The sequence below is a fragment of the Manis pentadactyla genome, chromosome 1, assembly GCF_030020395.1.
Source record: "Manis pentadactyla isolate mManPen7 chromosome 1, mManPen7.hap1, whole genome shotgun sequence".
NCBI lineage: Eukaryota > Metazoa > Chordata > Mammalia > Pholidota > Manidae > Manis > Manis pentadactyla.
The window spans coordinates 231,034,489-231,053,468 of NC_080019.1; the positions used below are offsets into that span (position 1 = coordinate 231,034,489).

Sequence of the window (18,980 nt, forward strand, 5' to 3'; positions counted from 1 at the left end):
GGCCCTCACCCTTGTTTCTGCCTTGGATCATTCCAGCACTTCCCTCGTTTGTTTCTTTGCCTCTAATCTGCCACCCTTTCAGGCTATCTTCCAGTTCCAGAATACCCTCTTCCCCCAGACTTCAGCAGATGTACCCCTTTTAAAGTAAAAATAAAAGAAAAATATTCTTGTAGACATGTAGGAGTGTTTGTGACAACTGTGGAGAAATAAAATCTTGTTCTCCAAATGCCTTTCAAATATCTTCTTCCTTCAGGCCTTTGCTGCAGTGTCACATTCATGAGGACGTATGACCGACTGCCTGTCTGCCCTTTACAGAGTTTACACCTTCTTACCTTGTGTATGTTTTACTTATCTGTGTAGCGTTATTTCCTGATATGCTGTATTTTTGTGTATTGATTGCCTCCCCTTGTTAGACACTGAGTTCCATGAGGTCAGGTACTGTCTCTTTTGCTTATTGTTATATTCCCTAATGCCTTCTATTGTGCCTGGCACATAGTAGATGTTCAGTAAGGTATGAAATATAAATTATCAGTACAAACAAAAGTTGTATCTTATTTTTTTATTTCCATCAAAATTAAACCAAGAAACTTCAAATTTTTGCAAAACTCATAAACCTCTGAGAATGCATCATAAGCCCAGTTTGCAACATGCAGTTCTAAACACTTCTTCTGCTTCACTGTCTGCTCTCTGAGGTTTGCATCCTTTCTGTTCCACTTGGATCCTTTGCTGATGGGCATCACCACCTGTGTAGCTGCCTCTTTGCCTTCTTGATGCTCACATGTGGCTACCAAGCTCTGTGTTCTTTTCCTACCCAACAAATCATGATTTTTTTCACACGTCTAAGCCCTTGCCCCTACCCTTTACCCTGCCTGGAATACTTTCCTTTTTGCTCCTGGGAAATCCTTTGGTCTGGGCTTCCCTCGATGTTCGCATCTTCTGTGGCATGGTCCCCTGTGTTCATACCAGATTGACGCTCCCCCCCGTGCACTGCCTCAGCACTTCATACACCCTCTCTTATGCTCACTTCCCTTTCTGAGGTGATCATTAGTGTGCATATTTGTCACTTTCTCTTGTCTAAGAGCTTCTCGAGGCCAAGGACCATGTCTCCTGCTTTCTGTGGCCTTGTATCCTCAATGCTTGAGCATCATGCTTAGCACACTGAGTAAATGTTCAGCAAAAGTGAGTTGAGCAGGTGTTGCCTGGGAGCGGTCATGGCAGAAATGAAGGACACGCATTTACGTTCCAACTCTGAGGGGACTCAGATGGAGGAAGAAACTTCGTAGCATAATGGTTGTCAGATCAGGGGTTTGATGGCACATTGTGTCACATCCTTTAAAAAGCTTCTTTCCAGAAAAAAAAAGCCTTCTTTCTGAGGAAGTAAATGATATTTGGCCTGGAGTTCACTGAGTAATTTGCTAAATAACCTTTAAAGATACTTTCTAGCATGTTGGTGGTTTTCACTTTTAGTACTAATCATAACATTAAGAAGTTATTTATTGACTCAAGATTGTACTAAACTATGTATGTATTTATAAATGTAAATTTATATACTTACATGCATACATAAATTTACTTGTAACTACATCATCCTCATTTTTCAGTGGAAGAAATACTTATAAAACAATTATTACTAGCCCAGAGATGAAACAGCATAGACATAAACAGTGGTGGAACCAGTGTTTGCTTGAGTCCAAAAGTCAGGCTCTTAACTAGCCTCCCACACTGGATTTCAGTAATTCCTATAATAACAGAGTCTTCTTTGCCCCTTTAAAAGCTGATTTAAAAGCTTATTCAAAGGAATAAATGAGGAGGCTCTTTGCAGATATAGTAAACTATAAATTCATTTTATGTTTATGTGTTCTTCCTTTCTAAAGCCATAAAGCCTGCAATTCTTCCTACTCTTATTTCCCTTCGGATTTATTTATTTATTGAGGTATCACAGATACACACTCTTATGAAGGTTTTACATGAAAAACATTGTGGTTACTACATTCCCCTGTATTATCAAGTCCCCCCCACACCCCATTGCAGTCACTGTCCATCAGTGTAATAAGATGCCACAGAGTCACTACTTGTCTTCTCTGTGCTACACTGTCTTCCCTGTGAGCCCCGCACACAGTGTGTACCAATAATAATAACCTTCAATCCCCTTCCCTTTGGATTTTTAAACTAAAGAAATAAAACCTCCAAAGATACAGCAAAAAAATCCCACTCATTTCCCAGGGCCCCCGTCTCCATTGGTTTTGTGTAGCAACCTTCTCCCAGTCCACAGCCAAGGACCCAAAAACGATTGTGGGAAGGACAATCATGCATTTTAAAGAGTGTGCAAATGTGTGGGTTCAAGAGGGTGATTGGCCTCCCTGTAACTTGCTAAAGGCTCTGATATGTTGAAATTTATGTAACCCAGGACTAATAGTTCATCTTATTAGGAGAAACGGCAGTAGAACCTGGAGGTACTAAAGTATTACATTAGGGCTTTCTTCAATTTAAATTCTTCTTGCATTCAATAATGCTTTTGTTCTGGGCACTGGCAGTCTCTGTACTGTTAGATACTTTCTTTATATCCCTGTTGGACTTGATAGATTAGCTCTGTTCCAGATGCAAATTTGAAAGCCATTTTTTTTCCCCTTCCTGACTTTAAAAGTCTCAAGTGAATTATAAAATAGAATAAATGTCCAGGGATGAAAAAAGCGCTTTGCAAGTCCTTGTTTAAAAATACTTTTTACTGTCCTTTTGGAGAAAATTCTATTCTTGTTCCATGGTTTAAAGAGTTTAGAAAGAATCTAAAGCATATGAAATGTATCTATATGCTCATGAATGTATACATGGGTTTCTGAGTCTTTGCTAACAAAAAGGAAAACTTTTGTTAATAATAATAAGTACAGAATTATCCAGATAAAATAAAACTACCCTCCAATCCATATTGTTCAGGACTGGTATTGAGGGATCTTAATTCTCAGCCATATAACATACTGTTCCAGTGATGCTATCTACAAAAGAACCATTCTTTCTTTCTGGGTTTTACTTTGGCTTCCCCAACAACAGCCTAGGTCTCCTGTGACTTATCATTATCTTTTGCAAGTTCCTAAGTGGCCCCTTCATTTTTGACATTTATCCCACATCTCTCTTTTAATTTTTTTGGTGGTGGTGGGGGGGAAGTTCCTCTAAACCCTTTTCAAATCTTAAGCTTTCTGGTGGACGAGTGCTAAATCTTTCAAAATTCCCTAAAGGTGTTCTTTGAGAAGTCCTTTCAGAGAGAAGAGTTACTTCATCCTGGTTGGAATGAATCGTCTGTTCCAACTCCTGAAGTCTTGGAGCTGCGGGGGCATGGAGTCTGGTCACGGCAGCCACACCACCGGTGGGAGGCGGCGGGAGGGATGCCTCTAGGCCAAAGATGTTTGACTCCAGTGTGGAGATCTGGCTCATGGTAGCTGCTGCACATAGGCTGACACTGATTACGTGGCAACAGAATCCTTCTGCAGTTCAGTGGCCCAGTGAGGCTGGTGCACCGGGCTGGGAGGGAGAGTCCCGGATAGAGCAGAGCTCCGGGAGTTTGGAGCCTGGGCTTTCTATCTAGTAGTGCTGTCATTCTTCTGTGACCTCAGTGAGGTGCGGTCCCCGTCTTTGGGCCTCAGTTTATCCTATTATAAAAAGAAGCAAAGATGATTATCTCATCCCTTTCATCACTAATGTTCAGTGACTCTGTTATTAAATGTCTGCTGTCTTTTTAAAATGCATAAATCAGCTTATGGAAAAATCTAGAGTTATTCTTACAAAGTATTTTATTCAGTATTGCAAATTAGCCTCTCAAGTGGCCAAGCCAGAAAGTTCCTCCGGGTTAAAGATTTTATTTGTATATGACACAGCCAAACGTAATTTCACATTTTCCCTCACTCTTCATTTTTTCCCATTGTATTTTAGGAAAGTTTGCAGTCTAGATCGGTATATTCATAACAACAAAAAACGGCTTTGAAACACAATGACTTCCTGTGAGCTGGAGTGGGACTCGCTAAGTATTTGATATGCATTATCTATTTAACCTTATTATGGTTTTGCGAAATGTGTTTTTAGCAGCTTTTAAGAGAGCTGGAAATGTGAGAGAATAAAAGTGACCTTCTGGCGTCACACAGCTCACCCAAAGCTGGGGGACCTGCCGCTAATGTGCAGCCAAGCTGGAGATGGACGCGAGGCTGTCTGACATCAAAGACAGGGTTCTTAATTGGAAGTATTATTCTCAATAAAATATTAGGACTTTCACTGTCAAATTAATTATCCTTTGATTTCCTCCTGTAAGTCTATACTTGTCTTTCAGTTTTCCAGTCTCTTAATTCATGTCTATTGCTGGATGTCAGAAACTTGAACAGACATGGTTTTATCTGTACCATGAAGATCCCCTGAGTCCTGTGTATATTGCTCTTTAGCAATCCCTTGCCCTGAATAAACATAACTATAGCACTGTCATCTTATTTATATTTCACTTCTTTAAAAATTTTAAATTATAGTAACAACTGTAGTAGATATTTGGGGTCTCTGCCCACCTTAAAATTTCCTTCCCTTTCCATATTATATATTTATATATATTTACATACCTACATGCTTATGTATATAAAAAACATTAAATACCAAAGGCATTGTGTGGATACCTCATGAGGTATATCTTCCCTTCATACCAGAAAAAGAAAGAAAGGTACAGGCCTTTGATTCTAGTTCATTAATAAAATGGAAAAACAGAGAATTTGAGTGATCAGTTACTTAGGAACCAGTATATTCACATTTTCCCTATATATGGTTCAAGTTATAATTTGAAAGAGAAGATGCATCTCAGGGTCCTCACGGCTCTCCCAGTCACTAAAGATTCTACCGAGAGCACAGACATGCATATGGGAATGCTATTTAAAAGTAAAAATGAATAAAACTTTTGATTTTTTTGCCTAGTACTGACATTTCAGATCACTCTTTAAAGGTTCCCTCAGATTGTCTTTTAAATAATGATAAATAGCAGTACAGAATTAAAATTCAAATGTTCTATATCCCTTAGAAATAAGCAGCATATATGATAATATAGAATATGTAATTCTATATAATGTATGTTATTCATAATATGTAATCACATATTTTATGTATACAAAATAAGACATAGGTATATTTTATATACACATAAAGTTTATTTATTTATTTATATTTAACCTGGCAGGATTTCTTTTTTGATTTGGAGAAGAAACTTGGTATACCTATAACTGTCAGATAGCACACAGCTCGGTGACGGCTGCAGCGAAGGAACGGGTGACCCTCTGTCTGTCCATCTAGTGGTGTCCTGCACCGAGCGATACCACTCCTAGTTTGCTCAGATTTTGTGAGTCCCATACACTCACTGTCCACTGTGCTTCTTAGGACGGTGCTGTAGTACTACTTTCACGAGGTTTTCTTTCCCCACCTTTCAGTCACCAAATAATCGTGTCTTAGAGCAGTAGTAAGGCTGAACTTTTTCATTGTTTTTTTTTTTTTGAAGTACGGAGAAGTGGTTTTCAAGCCTTCATGTGTGTACAGATTACCTGGTGGTCTTGTTAAAATTGCAGACCTGAGGTGGGAGCCTGAGGTGCCACCTTCCTTGCAAGATCTCAGGTGATATTGACTATTGCCTACGCAGCTCCAGGGAGCATGCTCTGGGCGGCGTGCAGGTCAGATATGCCCCCTTCCCAGGGGCCGAGTGGCTCAGGAAGCAGGGAGAAGCAGGAGAGTACTTGGGGGAAGTGTTTTCTCATTGACTCTTCGAATAGCAAGGACTAGAGTTTGTTTGAGGAAACCATGCAGGTGAGAGTAGGGAAAAATTAGCTCTTCAGTGCCTGCCACCCAACTATTTGAAGTGATATTAATTTAGGTAAAACCTCCTTTCTGTGTTAAAAAACAGATTTAAGGGAATTGCAATGAATATGATTATGATTTTAAAATGTCATTTACACTAAGGATTTGCTAAGTAATTAAAATGAAAGAGCGATCCTCTAACAGGTGTATGTGGCAGTGACTATTAATATTAGAAAAATCACAATTTTAACCATCATTTCTATGATTCCATGTTTTGGGTTGCTTCTGTAGAAACACATTAAAAAAATATCAGTATTTCTTGAACTGTTACTTTTGTTTTTCTTTACATGTAACAGGTTGAGCGGTGTCAATGGTGGGGGGCTGCCGTTGTCCTTTAGTGACTCGTGTGTTACTGGCTAATAGTAGGGGAGGGACCCGGACCTTCTGAACAAACGGTTGGCATTCCTGAGAGAGCCCCTTGTAGAATTATTTATAGACCAGTTAATAGGAAATCAATTTTACCGATCTTTGAGTTGGTCTTAAAACAACTGTTTCTTGTTCGCCCTTATTTCAAAAATGCCAAAGTGCTTAGCATTTTGTTTCTTAAAAAAGTGTCACATTTATTGGATGATCAAAAATTTATGTTCGTTATGCTCATTTCTCTTCCCTGCTCCAGTGGGAGGAAGAAGGAGAGAAATTTTAATTCCAGATGTTGAACCACACCGAGTCTCAACAGTAACAATAATTGTGAACATTTACTGAGCACTCATTATGTGCCAGGCGCCATGCTCTGTGCTTTATGGGAACTTTACTCACTTACTTGAGCATCTCATGTGGTCTTTGTGGAACCCTGTAAGTTCGTGTAATTACTATTTCCTGTTTATGAGTGAATAATCTGATGCTTAAAGTACTTAAGTAATTTGTCCAAGATGGTATAGGCCGTCGTAGGTAGATCCAGGATTCAAAACCCAGCTCAGCGTCACTGATCTCAAAGCCCAGGCAAGTTTAGCGATTTTCCCCAGATCATCTAATTGGTTAGTAGCAAAGCAGGAATTAGAACTTAAGTCCTTCCCTTAAATCTCAGTTCAGCATTCCAGTCCTGTGCCACCTATAGTACTCATCGGTAATGTAAACCAGAACTCCTCGCTTACAAAAGCAACCACCAAGCAGGCTTTCCCACATACACTGTTTATAGGGTTATGAATCTCGGCAAATGGTCACCTGTTAACCAACCACAGTGGGTTCTGCACTGTGTGAGAATGCAAGGATCCTGGTGCTTTGGGGCTTTTAAAAATCACCTGTTGGTGTCCTCTGTTAGCTGTGTGGGCTTATTCTTTGAGGAGAAAGCCTAGGGCCATATGTCTACATATTAACTTTGTCCAGCTTCTAGCAGAGCATCCCTTCTGCAGCACACATGTTTTTAGCCAGCATCTGCTGTTTGTCTGTTCACACACATGACATGGCCTGTGGAAGTTCTGAAGCCACGAGAGGCTTCTACATCCTACACATGGGATTATGGAAAAAGGGATCAGAGAACCTGACCTTAAAATTTGATTAGAGACAAACTTGAAAATGATAAATAGGAAAATAAAGTCTCAGAAGTAGAGTGGGCCAAGTTGTCTGCAAAGAGATTCTATTTTCTTTGAAAGAGTTATGTTAAACCCTTGCTCGAGAAGGAGTATGGATTTATTAAAAAGAAGTTCAAGACTTTTGGGTATAAGCCAATTCATATTTTTATATAGCTCAGAGACGTTTTTCATAGCAATGAAACCCTAAGCTGCTTTATAGTACAGAACTTTATCATTTTTGTTTTTTTCCACATAGTGTGGAAAAGAGCTTAAGGTCACAATTTTTTTTCAAATCTGCCAGGAACTCATATTTTCCATGTTTGGGGATAAGACACAGTAGATTCTAAACATCTGGCTAGTCCCTATTTAAATAATTGTGTGTTCCATGCACATCATACATATATAATTATGTTTTCATTCTTTTTACCTTTTTGTGTTTTAGACATTCTGGAATCTGGATTAGATTCAGACTCCAGTAGCTATTGGAAGTCACTCTTCGAAACGTTGGCTAAGACAAAGTGTATTTTCCCCCCTTTTCCATATAAACTCAAATATGGCTTAGGTTTTTATATTTTCATTGTTCTCCTTTTTCAAAATGAAGTGGCTATGGGAGCTTTAAGAGTTGTGCAAAATGAAATTCTGTAGTATTTTTAGAGCAGGGGAGACTTTAGAATTGGCTGGAGGAAACCTCAATTTTAGACATTGGCCCGTGTCTGCTAACAATGTGATTGTAGTCAAATCCCTTAAGCCAGGCCAATTTATCCTCTTGTGAGGTGGACAGAGTGCTGGCAGCTTCAGAGTAGTGTAGAAGATGAGTGAGCTGGTGGACGTGAGGCGTTTTGAGTTTAAAGAACTCAAGAACAGGAACGAGTAATCTGAGGTCAAGGACACCTCCTGCCCACCCACCACATTCTCCCACCCCCAGGTCTAACTACAGGGGAGCAAAGAAGAGTGGAAATCTGCAGTCCCCTCACACTGTTGCCCTGTGCTCACTGTCTGGTGAGACCATTTCCCCTCTGGGCCTCTTGTCTTTCTGTCTGTAGTTCTCTCTCTCTATTTATTGAGTACCTGCTACATGCTGGTTGGGGTATAATGCAGATCTGGCCCAGAACCCATCCTTGAGAAGCTCACTTTCCCTCTCTCTTTCTTGGAGATCTCCTTACTTTCTTGTAAGCATAGCAATGCTTTGAAAGGTATATTGCTTTTCTCTAGCTGTTGTGACTGGGAGGAGCTCTCAGAAAATGTAGCCTGCCAGAACGCCAGAAACAGAAGTTGTTAGGACCTCCTTGACTAAGTCTGAGACTTGGAATCAACTGAAAAGACTAATCTTTTCAGCTCCCATTCTGTTCATCCATGTATAAAGGACAGGTTTTGAATTGTTTTCCTTCCGTGGACCGGAGATGGGGCCAGACTCTCCTGCCCAGGGTGGAGTTGAGAGTATGCACCGAAGCGTGGAGGGGGCAGTGTCAGAAGACAGTGAGTTAAAGGCCGGGTGTGGGGTACAGGTGCCGCACGCTCCTTGCACTCCTGGCAGTGTGACAGAGAGTGGCCTTGTGGGTAGGCGTGGAGAAGGGAGTCTGCCTCTTGACCTTGGCTCTTGAGGGAAGTGTGCGAATGGTTCCGGTGTGGGGAGTGAAAAGCTCCGTGAGTACCCCTCCCACCACATACTCACCTTTGTCCTGGAAGGGCATTAACTGTCCACCCGTTCCACCTGTGCCACTTGTGCTAAGCTGGCAGCAAGCACTTTGGGACCGAGGCAGCAGATTGGATCACCTGGCGATGTCCTATCCCAGTGTGGGTGGCCGTGGAAAGGCTTCTCTTCCAGGTGTGCAGTGGAATGGAAGCCGCGGGAGTGGATGAGGCTTTGGGAAGTTGAGACCATGGTGACAACTGTGAGATTCCAAAGAGATTACAGCCTTATGGGTAGCTGGTTTGTAGGTAGGTGCCCGATGTAGGTAACAGGATGAAAGGAATGCTCCTGATTTCTGATCCAGTGGGCTTTGGTGACTGCCTTAAAACAAATGTGCTTTTGCCATTGAGAAGGGGCATGGGATTCATCCTGAAGGAACTGAATCATCTGGGACGGGCAGAACTGAAAAACATGCTACATTTTTTTAGAGAAAACACAGAGAAGGTGCCGGGGTTTGCTAGAGATTTCACTTGCATCCTGATCTTCTCAAGCTGGTGCTTACTGAGTTTGTCTTCTACTAGGCCAACAGTTGGGTTCCAAGGATTTAGATGGGACGTCTCAGTACATTGTCCTTGGAGTGTCCTGTGCTATTTGACTACTGGATGGGACCCAGTGATGTGTAAGTGAAGTGATGTAGGGCCGCTCTCATCCTCCCTGTAAGAGACAGTCCTGCCATTTCCTGTGTTGTTAAAGTGAGAAGCTGCCCCATTTTTGTCTACACTTAGGGTTATTGTAATACACACCTGGGTGGAGTCCAGGACCCCAGGCTTTAGCAGTGTGATGCTCTTGGGCCTGTGTGATCTGATTTTCTTATTTGTAAAATGAGGTTCCCAAGCTAATCTTGTAGGTCTCCTTGAGCTCTGAGAGCTGGGATTCCATGCCATCAGGGTGTCAAGTGGGTTATGTCTCTCAGAATATAGGTTTTTGTTGCCATGACAGGAGATGCTAACATATCCTGACTGATAGATGTGATTAATCTGTACTTGGTACTTCCTGGAGCTTTATATGTATTGACTCGCAAGAACCCCCTGTAGTACGAACTATTACTCTCCCCATTTTACAGGTGAGGAACCTGAGGCACAGACGGGATATACTTTTAAGTGAATTATTCATTAAAAGTGCTGCTTTTGTATTTTAAAACTGAAGTTGTCTATATAAAATACCGAATTAGAGGTGGCATCTGGTAAATGAGTTTTTAAACTTGATTGAGGTGAGTTGAATTTCTTAAAAATAGAACAATGAGGGAGAGGAAGAGATTACTTCAAATCCCCTCTCCATCCTCCAGTATATGATGCAGGGGATGATCAAAACTCCATACTTGCACATGTATTCTGCTCAAGAATCCCTTTTCAGGAACAAGGAGATTCCTGCTTTAATTTAAATGTCTTAAAAGAGAATGAAAACTAAACAATACATGGGTGTGATAAATTTTTGAGCACTAAATTTTAGTGCTTAGATTATCAGGTTGTGTTTGTTCATGCTGAAGTCATTTAGTGACTGATAAGATGGCTACCTGGGAGATTTTGCTTAATAAATGTTCAGCCTGGAAGCATCCATCATGACAGCCTCTCGGTGAGGACCAGGTTGGTTCCTGAGGGTGACTAATTCCTAGTTTTGAGACTTGCTGTGGCTGCCATAATTGCCTACCTGTCTGCTCTCAGTCCTCCCCTGTCCCTGCATTCTTTTCTCTAGCCATCCTGAAGTATTGGTGCCGTTCAGAGACTTGACGCTATAGTGGTTTGAGCAGGGGTGTTGGGGTCAGACTGGCTGGATGAACATCTGGTTGTGTTACTTACCTCGCTGGGTGACCATCTTGCTTCTCCATTTTCTTGGCCAGTAGATGGAGGTCATCACAGTGGCTACTTCACAGGGCGCTTATCGGGACTAGAAAAGCTTACATCAAAAAATGATGTATGGCACACGGTAAGTACTGGTCCACCTTTGCCTTTGGGCTCTTGTACCTTCTCCTGTCTTTCTGTCGCTCTTCCCAGGGTGACTCTTACTTGCTCTTCGAGATGCCGCTCAGTGGTACTCTCGCTTTGGAGTGTTTTTCCCCACATCTCTAGCCTGGGTTCCATCCTCTCTGAATTTCCAGCTCCCTGGCTCTGATTTCTGTTCTAAGCCTCATAGTATTGCTATGATCAGTTTCCTTGTCCATGTAGACTGTGAGAAGGGACCATTCATTCTCCTTTCTTTTTTGATAGTTCGTGAGTCTGAGGGAGACGCTGGGTAGATGTATCCTGAGTGCATAAATGGGCTTATTTTCCCTCCATCCCTCTCTCCTGCCTGCCTTCCTTCCTGTCTGCCTCTCATTCTTCTCTTTTACTTGCCTTCCTTCTGTTTTTTCTCCCAAACGCCCTCCCTCCCTTTGCTCTCAAACCTGGTACATGATGCATTCTCTTAGTTATTCCTCACAGGAGCCCTATGAGGTATGTACCACGATTGTCCCCACTTTGCATGTGTGGAGATGAAGGATCAGAATAATAAGCAACTTGCCCATCCAAAAGGTCAGCCCCCTTATAGAGCTGTCTTCCAAAGCTGCTGTCTCTCTTAAAAACATTTTGGCAATTTTTCTTTGGAATTCCCTTCTGGTCAGTCCATGAACCACATAAAAAACCCATCTTATTTTGGTCACTCTCAGAAAATATGATTTCCAGTTTGATTATCCTAATTCATCATGTTTGTCTCCAAATAAACTTGGATTGTCTTAGAAATCTTTTTTTGCCAGTCTCAGCCTATCAATAACCAGTGCTGTGGTTGGACTGGCCCTTGTGGTTCTTTTTATGATTGCAAGATGTCCTTCAGAAATACCCATCAGGAAACTCTGAAAAAACATAGGTGTATTGCTTACAGGGCCTATCTATTACACAGCACACATGGGACCCCACAGTGAGGTTATAGGAAGAGAGACAGAGAGAGAGTGCACATGGGCCTGGGATTCTGCTTTTACTGGGTGGGGGCCAGGGTTTTATGGACTTTCTTTTTATTGGTGAATGTAAGCCATAAGAGTGGGAATTTAAAGCATGGAAAGAGAGAAAACAGTGGCCCAAATGGTCACTTATTTAGATCAACCAAGATCTCTAAAGCGAAGGAGCCTCCCCTGGAAGGAGGTGGTTTGGTTCTGTTCCTAGTTGTGTGGCTGGTGATGTGTTTATTTGAGATAGCCGTCACTGAAGTGGGTGCTTTGGCAATCAGAGCTTAACTCAGGCACTTGAATTACAAAAAGAAAAAAGAAAAACTCTTAGGGCTTATACCACGATGCCTGCCCTTTCCCCTTTAATTCAACACAGTATTGGAAATCTTGGCCATAGCAGTTAGGCAAGAAAAAGAAATAAAAGGTATCCAAATTGGAAAGGAAGAAGTCAAAGTGTCATTATTCGCAAATGACATGGTAGTGTATATACAAGATCTTAAAGATGCCACAAAACACTATTAGCACCAATAAATGAATTCAGTGAAGTCACATGATACAAAATTAACACGCATCAGTTGCATTTCTATATACTAATAATGAGCTATCAGAAAGAGCAATTGCGAAAACAATCCTAATTACAGTTGCATCAAAAAGAATAAAATACCTATGAATAAATCTAACTGAGGAGGTAAAAGACCTGTACTCTTATAACTGTATAAGACATTGATGAAAGATAGTGAAGACAACATAGGTAAATGGAAAGATATTTCATGCTCATGGATAGGAAGAATTAATATTGTAAAAATGTTCATATTGTCCAAAGCAATAAACAAACAGATTCAGTGCAATCCCCATCAAAATAACAATGTCATTTTTCACTGAACTAGAAGAAGGAATCCACAGTTTGTGTGGAACCACAAAAGACCCCAAATAACCAAGCAATACTGAGAAAAAATTACAAAGCTGGAGGAATCACACTCTGAGATTCAAACTATACAAAGTCACAGTGATCAAAACAGTATGGTACTGGCACAAAACCAGACATGTAGATCGATGGTATGGAATAGAAAGCCCAGAAATAAACCCTCTCATATATGGTCAATTAATCCATGATAAGGAGGCAAGAATATACAGTGGGGGAAACAGTCTCTTCAATATATGGTGCTGGGATAATTGGATAGCTGCACGCAAAAGAATGAAACTGGATCACTGTCTTACACCATATAAAAAATAAGTCCAAAATGGATTAAAGACTTGAATGTAAGACCTGAAACCACAAAACTCCCAGAAGAAAACATAGGCAGTAAGCTCTTTGATGTCAGTCTTGGCAATGTTTTTTTGGACTGGTTTCCTCAGGCAAGGGCAACAAAAGCTAAAATAAACCCATGGGATTATATCATACCGAAGTGCTTCTGTAGAGCCAAGGAAACCCTCAACAAAATGGAAAGATAATCTGCTGTATGGGAGGATATATTTGCTGATCATGCATCTGATGTACGTAAGGGGTTAATATCCAAAATACACGAAGACCTTATGCAACTTAATATAAAAAGCAACCTGATGTAAAAATGGGCAGAGGACTCAAATAGACCTTTTTGCAAAGAAGGCATACAATTGGCCAACAAGCATATGAAAAGATGCTAATATCACTAATCACCAGGGAAATACAAATGAAAACCACTCACAGCTGTTGGATTGGCTAGTTTAAAAAAGACAGAAAATAACAAGTGTTGGAGAGCAGGAAGAGAAAAGAGAGCCTTCATACACTGCTGGTGGGAATGTAAATTGATGGGACGGGTTGGGGAGCTGAAGGGAATTAAGAGGTACAAACTTCCAGCTATAAAATAAATAAGTCATGGGGATACACTATACAGCATGGAGAATATAGTCAATAATATTGTAATAACTTTGTATAGTTACAGATGGTAAATGGTAGACTTATCGTGACAATGATTTCATAATGTATTAAAATACTGACTCACTGTGATGCACACTGGAAACCTAACAGGATATTGTATGTCAGTTATACTTAAGTTCGGAAAAAAGATACGCCATCATCAAGAATATTTGAATGACTTGAAGAGGGTTGTAGTCTTTGCTTCCAAGAAGTTTGGCAGGAGCCAGTCAGTGGACTGGAATGTTGAAACTCCTGTGGACTTTGGTTTGATGTGGTTTAGGCATGGAGTTGCTCATGGAGGGAGGTCATATTACCTTATAACCTCATGTTTTTTGTGACCATGCAGTTTCTCCATCTAGCATGTAAAACATTGGTTTTTAGTCTATTCACAAAGTTGCAAATAGTGAAGACCACTGTCTAATCCAGATCATTTTCATCACCTCAGATAGAAACACTATACCCTTTAGGAGTGTTTCTCTCCACCCCAACCCCTGGCAATCACCGACTTATTTTCTGTCTAAGGATTTGTTATTCTGGACGTTTCATATCAATGGAATCATATGACATGTGGTCTGTTGTGACTGGCTTCTTTCACATGGTATAATGTTTTCAAGGTTCATCCATGTTGCAGTGTGCATCAGTACTTGATTGCTTTGTATGGCTAAATAATAGTCCATTGTATGGGTATACCATATTTTATTTACTCATTCATCAGTCAGTTGACATATAGGTTGTTTCTACTTTTTGGCTACCATGACTAATGTGTGAATATTTGTGTGCGAATCAACTGATGAATGGATAAATACAATGTGGGATGTCCCCATAATGGAATGACACTCATCTACAAAATGAATGAAATCCAGATACATGCTACAACATGGATGAACCTTGAAAAAGTGCCGAGTGAAAGAAACCACTTACTGCATGATTCCGTTGATAGGAAATGTCCAGAATAGGCAAATACCCAAAGACAGGAAGTAAATCAGTGGTTGCTAGGGCCAGGAGATAGGGAGGAGGGGGAGAGGAGTGATTGCTACAGGGTGCAGATTTCTTTTTGGGTTGATGAAAGCGTTCTAAAATTTATTGTGTTGACGGTTGCACAACTTAGTGAATGTATGAAAAAGCACTGAATCTTACACTTTACAGGAGTGAACTATATTAAAAAGAACCCATAATCACCATTATTAAACACATACTGGTTTGTTAACTCCATGTCAGTACCCTGTGAGCCACTGTGGCATGGAGATGAGAAAGTCTTTTGTCCCAGGTCTCTGGGGGTTTCTCAGTGGGTGCTCCTGGGGTAAAGTCGCCCAGTGCTAGTTTCTGGATGTAGGCCACACTGAGAAAGATCTCAGCACCCCTGGGTGTCAGCCGTAGGAATTCAGAAAGATTTCAAAATGTGGGCAGCTCCCATATTTATATGGCTGAGAAATGTTCTATACCATCCATGCCTCCTAATACCATGAGTTCCCTGCAGATGGGAGCGATGCTTTTAGGTCTGTTTAGAGTCCCTTGCTTAGTGTTACTTCTGGTCTGTTAGGTGTTTGGGATGAGTGAGTGACTGCTGTTTTGGAAGCTCCTGGTTTGTTCCTAGGACAAAATGCCTTCAGGCTTGTGGCTGCCTGCTTTGGCCATCTGGGGGTTGGTGCAGTGGTGAAGGTGGTGCTGAATAACCTACCATCTTCATGCAAGGGTTTCTTTCCTTCCAGTCAACAACTATTTTGTTTCTTTGGTGCTTTCGCTCTTATTTGGGTTAAAATTGTAACCTGGAATAATGTGTGGGCACTTCGGGAGTGTTGCACTTTCCTCCCTGGTAATAACACCTGAGACTTTGAATTCCTTGGTCAGTGGGGTTTAGGAAAACAAAAGGTGGTATAAACCACATGTTTGCTTTTTTTTTTCCTTTTTATATCACATTTATCAGACATCAATGCTATAGATTCTGTGTAGCTTATGGGCCTTTGCTGTAATAACAGATTTTTTTTTCTTTTTTTTTTCTCTGTGGAAGTATTTTATGTTGATTCTTTCTGTTGAATATCCTTTGCTTGCACTGGACTTTGCTTTGTGTTGATTTTTGCCTCATTCTTTTTCATTTCCCATGCTGTTCAGTTGCTGGATGCCCGAAGAACCAAGGTTTGTCCACTCTTTGCAGCTTGTTTGATCTCTCGGCTTCACCTCCTTGTGCATTTGAGTGTGTGTGTCTCCGTCTGCATTTGTTCCCTTCTGCTTGCAGATGCAGTAATCCTGTTTACTAAACCTAGTCACAGCTTGATTTGTGAAAAAACAAAGTCCTTGTTTGTGTCTACTTGTAGTGGATGCTATTATTTTCGCTTTTAAATGGAAATGAATTTATCATGAAAAATAATGGACGGTAGAACGAACCACACCTTAGGAAATAAGGAATACTGAGTCTGGAGCATTTCGGGTGTAAAGAAGGTGTGTTTGTGAAAGTTCCCCTCTAACCCTTTTCACTTTGTATATTAAAACCTCTGTAAATGTATAGTTTCCCTTGTGACTGACACTAATATACTGGTTCTGTGTATGTGTGCATTTCTCTTCCCCTAAGACATTCAGAAAGCATCACTGAATTAATTTCCCCCCTCCATGTGCTGTCCCATGCTCCCGGAGTCACCCTGGAGGACTTCCCGGCTGGCCCTCTGGACCTCATGATTAACATTCCATCTTCATAGTGTGGCAGCAGCCAGCAGCGTTTGGCATTTCCACTGACTTCTTCCCCTTCTTTGTCCTCTCCTGCTCCGCCTGTCTTTTTGCAGCACCTGCAGTTGACAATCCAGGCCCTGCAGGATGAGCTGCGGACCCAGAGAGACCTCAACCACCTCCTGCAGCAAGAGAGCGGCAGCCGTGGAGCCGAGCACTTCACCATCGAGCTGACCGAGGAGAACTTCCGGCGGCTCCAGGCCGAGCACGACAGACAGGCCAAGGAGCTGTTCCTTCTGAGGAAGACCCTGGAGGAGATGGAGCTGAGAATTGAAACGCAGAAACAGACCCTCAATGCCCGAGACGAGTCGATTAAAAAGCTGCTCGAGATGTTGCAAAGCAAAGGCTTGCCGTCCAAAAGCCTCGAGGACGACAACGAACGGACACGGCGCATGGCGGAGGCTGAGTCTCAGGTCAGCCACCTAGAAGTGATTTTAGACCAGAAGGAGAAGGAAAACATACACCTTAGAGAGGTAAGGACCTTCACTCTATTTCCCCAAAGCCATATTTTACAAGTTAAAGTAAGTTACCAAGTTATTTTTACAGGTTGGAAGATGTCTACAACCTTCGTAACAAAATTATCTGTCATCTGTTTTATAACCTTTCCTCTCTGCTTATCGCCTTTAAACTGCATTAGTTGTTTTCTCTGCCCACCACACACATGTTCCACTATTATTCAACGTGTGTTCAGGATCCAAGCATATACAGCACATGTCAGCATCTTTTAACTACAGCATTTGAGTTTTAGATGTGTATTGAATGTCGGACTCTCTAAATTTGCAAAGCAAATAGGTGATTAGTAAAGCAATGAACCCAAATCTTTTTATTGCTCAATTGGGGGCAGGATTTGCAGAAAGTAAAAGCGTGCGGGTATTTCTAGAAATAATGGTAAAATATGCAGACCAGTTTTGAACTTTTAGGTTTAAGATAAGCTTTGTTTGCATTTTCATTTGTCTAGGACAGAGGGCTACAGGTTTCTGAGCAGGCGTTGTGCACTTAGGGGATTAAAGCAGTCAGAGTCTTTGAGAAGCAGCCTCTCCGGACGGCCACCACCGCTGAATTTTGGGATGCTTAGATATCTCAGAATACGTGCTTGGATAGAGCTTAGGAAAAATGCGAGTGGCAGCCAAGGTTTGAAATGTTTACAGCAATTCATTGCCACGACGGCATATATGGATCTCAAAAGCACCACACAGATAAAAAGCTGTGGGAAACACAGATCTCACTGTGTGGAAATACAAAAGCAGTAAAATGGTATTAAATGTATTTTAAAAATATTCTATAGCAATAAATAAAAATTCCAAAAGATATTTGCTTCCAGACCAAGCTCGATTTCTTGGCTTTATATACCTGTTCAGAAGGGCCACCCTTCATGCAAGTCACGTATTTGGTTGTTTAGAAAGCCTTGGCCTCTGCGTTGGGACTTGCTAATGCAGACACTCCCGGAAGCTCTCTCTGATGTAGATTGTATTTGCTTAGACCATCTGAGCAGACTTTTGTATCTTCAGACTCAGTGTCCTCCAGGCCTTTTCTCCCTTGTTTTGTATTTACAAGACCTTAGCAACGTGCTTGGCAAATCACATGGCTTACTTGCGTGATCAGGTGGTTAGAGAGATGTTTTGTTGGGCCTGGACTTCCATCCATGTTCCAAGAGGCCAAATGTGGTGGGCAGACTTCTAAGGTGGAATTTACACCCTTGCATAACTCCCTCCCCTAGAGTATAGCCTGGACCTAGCGATTTGGTTCTAAACTATAGACTAGGGAGAGGGTAATGGATGCCACTGTCACTCTATGATTGGGGTACGTAAGACCGTTAGTGGACTCTCTTGCTTTCCCAACTTGTGTGCTTCGATGAAGCAAAGCTGCCAAGTGGGAGAGGCCCATGCAGGAAAGAACTGAGGGTGGCTTCCAGCCAACACCCAGCGAGAAGCTGAGACCCTCACTCCAACAGCCGTAAAGATCTGCCAAGTGCCAGCAGCCACTTAGTGAGCTCGGAAGTGGATCCTTCCCCAGTCGGACCTTCAGATGAGACGGCAGGCTCTGGCTTGGCTGAGGCTTTCTGGGATACTGTGAAGCAGAGGACCCAGATCAGCTGTGCCTGGACTCCTGATCCGCAGAAACTGCGCGATAATCAATGTGCGCTGTTTGAAGCTGCTGAATTTTGAGGTAATTTGTTACCCAGCAATAGATGGCTAGTCCAGTGGAGCAGAAACTAATCTCTTCCTGCCTGACTCCATAGACTTTCTGATTAGCTTACAGAAGAGAAGAAGTAATTACTGGTATGTTATCACTTGCACGTGGAGTTGACTGTATTTTGAAGTTTTGGTTGTGTTATCTCAAAATTGTGGTTAGTAGATTGCTATAGTTGAAAAATGCCCCTGCTTTATTTTG

General features: G+C 41.5%; 1 protein-coding gene across 7 annotated transcripts in view; it reads left to right on the top strand.

The window, feature by feature from the left end:
• ERC2 (ELKS/RAB6-interacting/CAST family member 2) overlaps positions 1 to 18,980 on the top strand; it is a 784,528-nt gene that overhangs the window by 148,736 nt on the left and 616,812 nt on the right. For all 7 annotated transcript variants that reach the window (XR_008991907.1, XM_057486391.1, XM_057486398.1 and 4 more), the window contains exon 3: positions 16,646 to 17,062. Coding sequence is in view for 6 of the 7 variants with exons in the window: in XM_057486391.1 (XP_057342374.1) it covers positions 16,646 to 17,062 (417 nt within the window). In the remaining variant the exon portion in view is untranslated. The remainder of the gene's footprint in view (positions 1 to 16,645; positions 17,063 to 18,980) is intronic.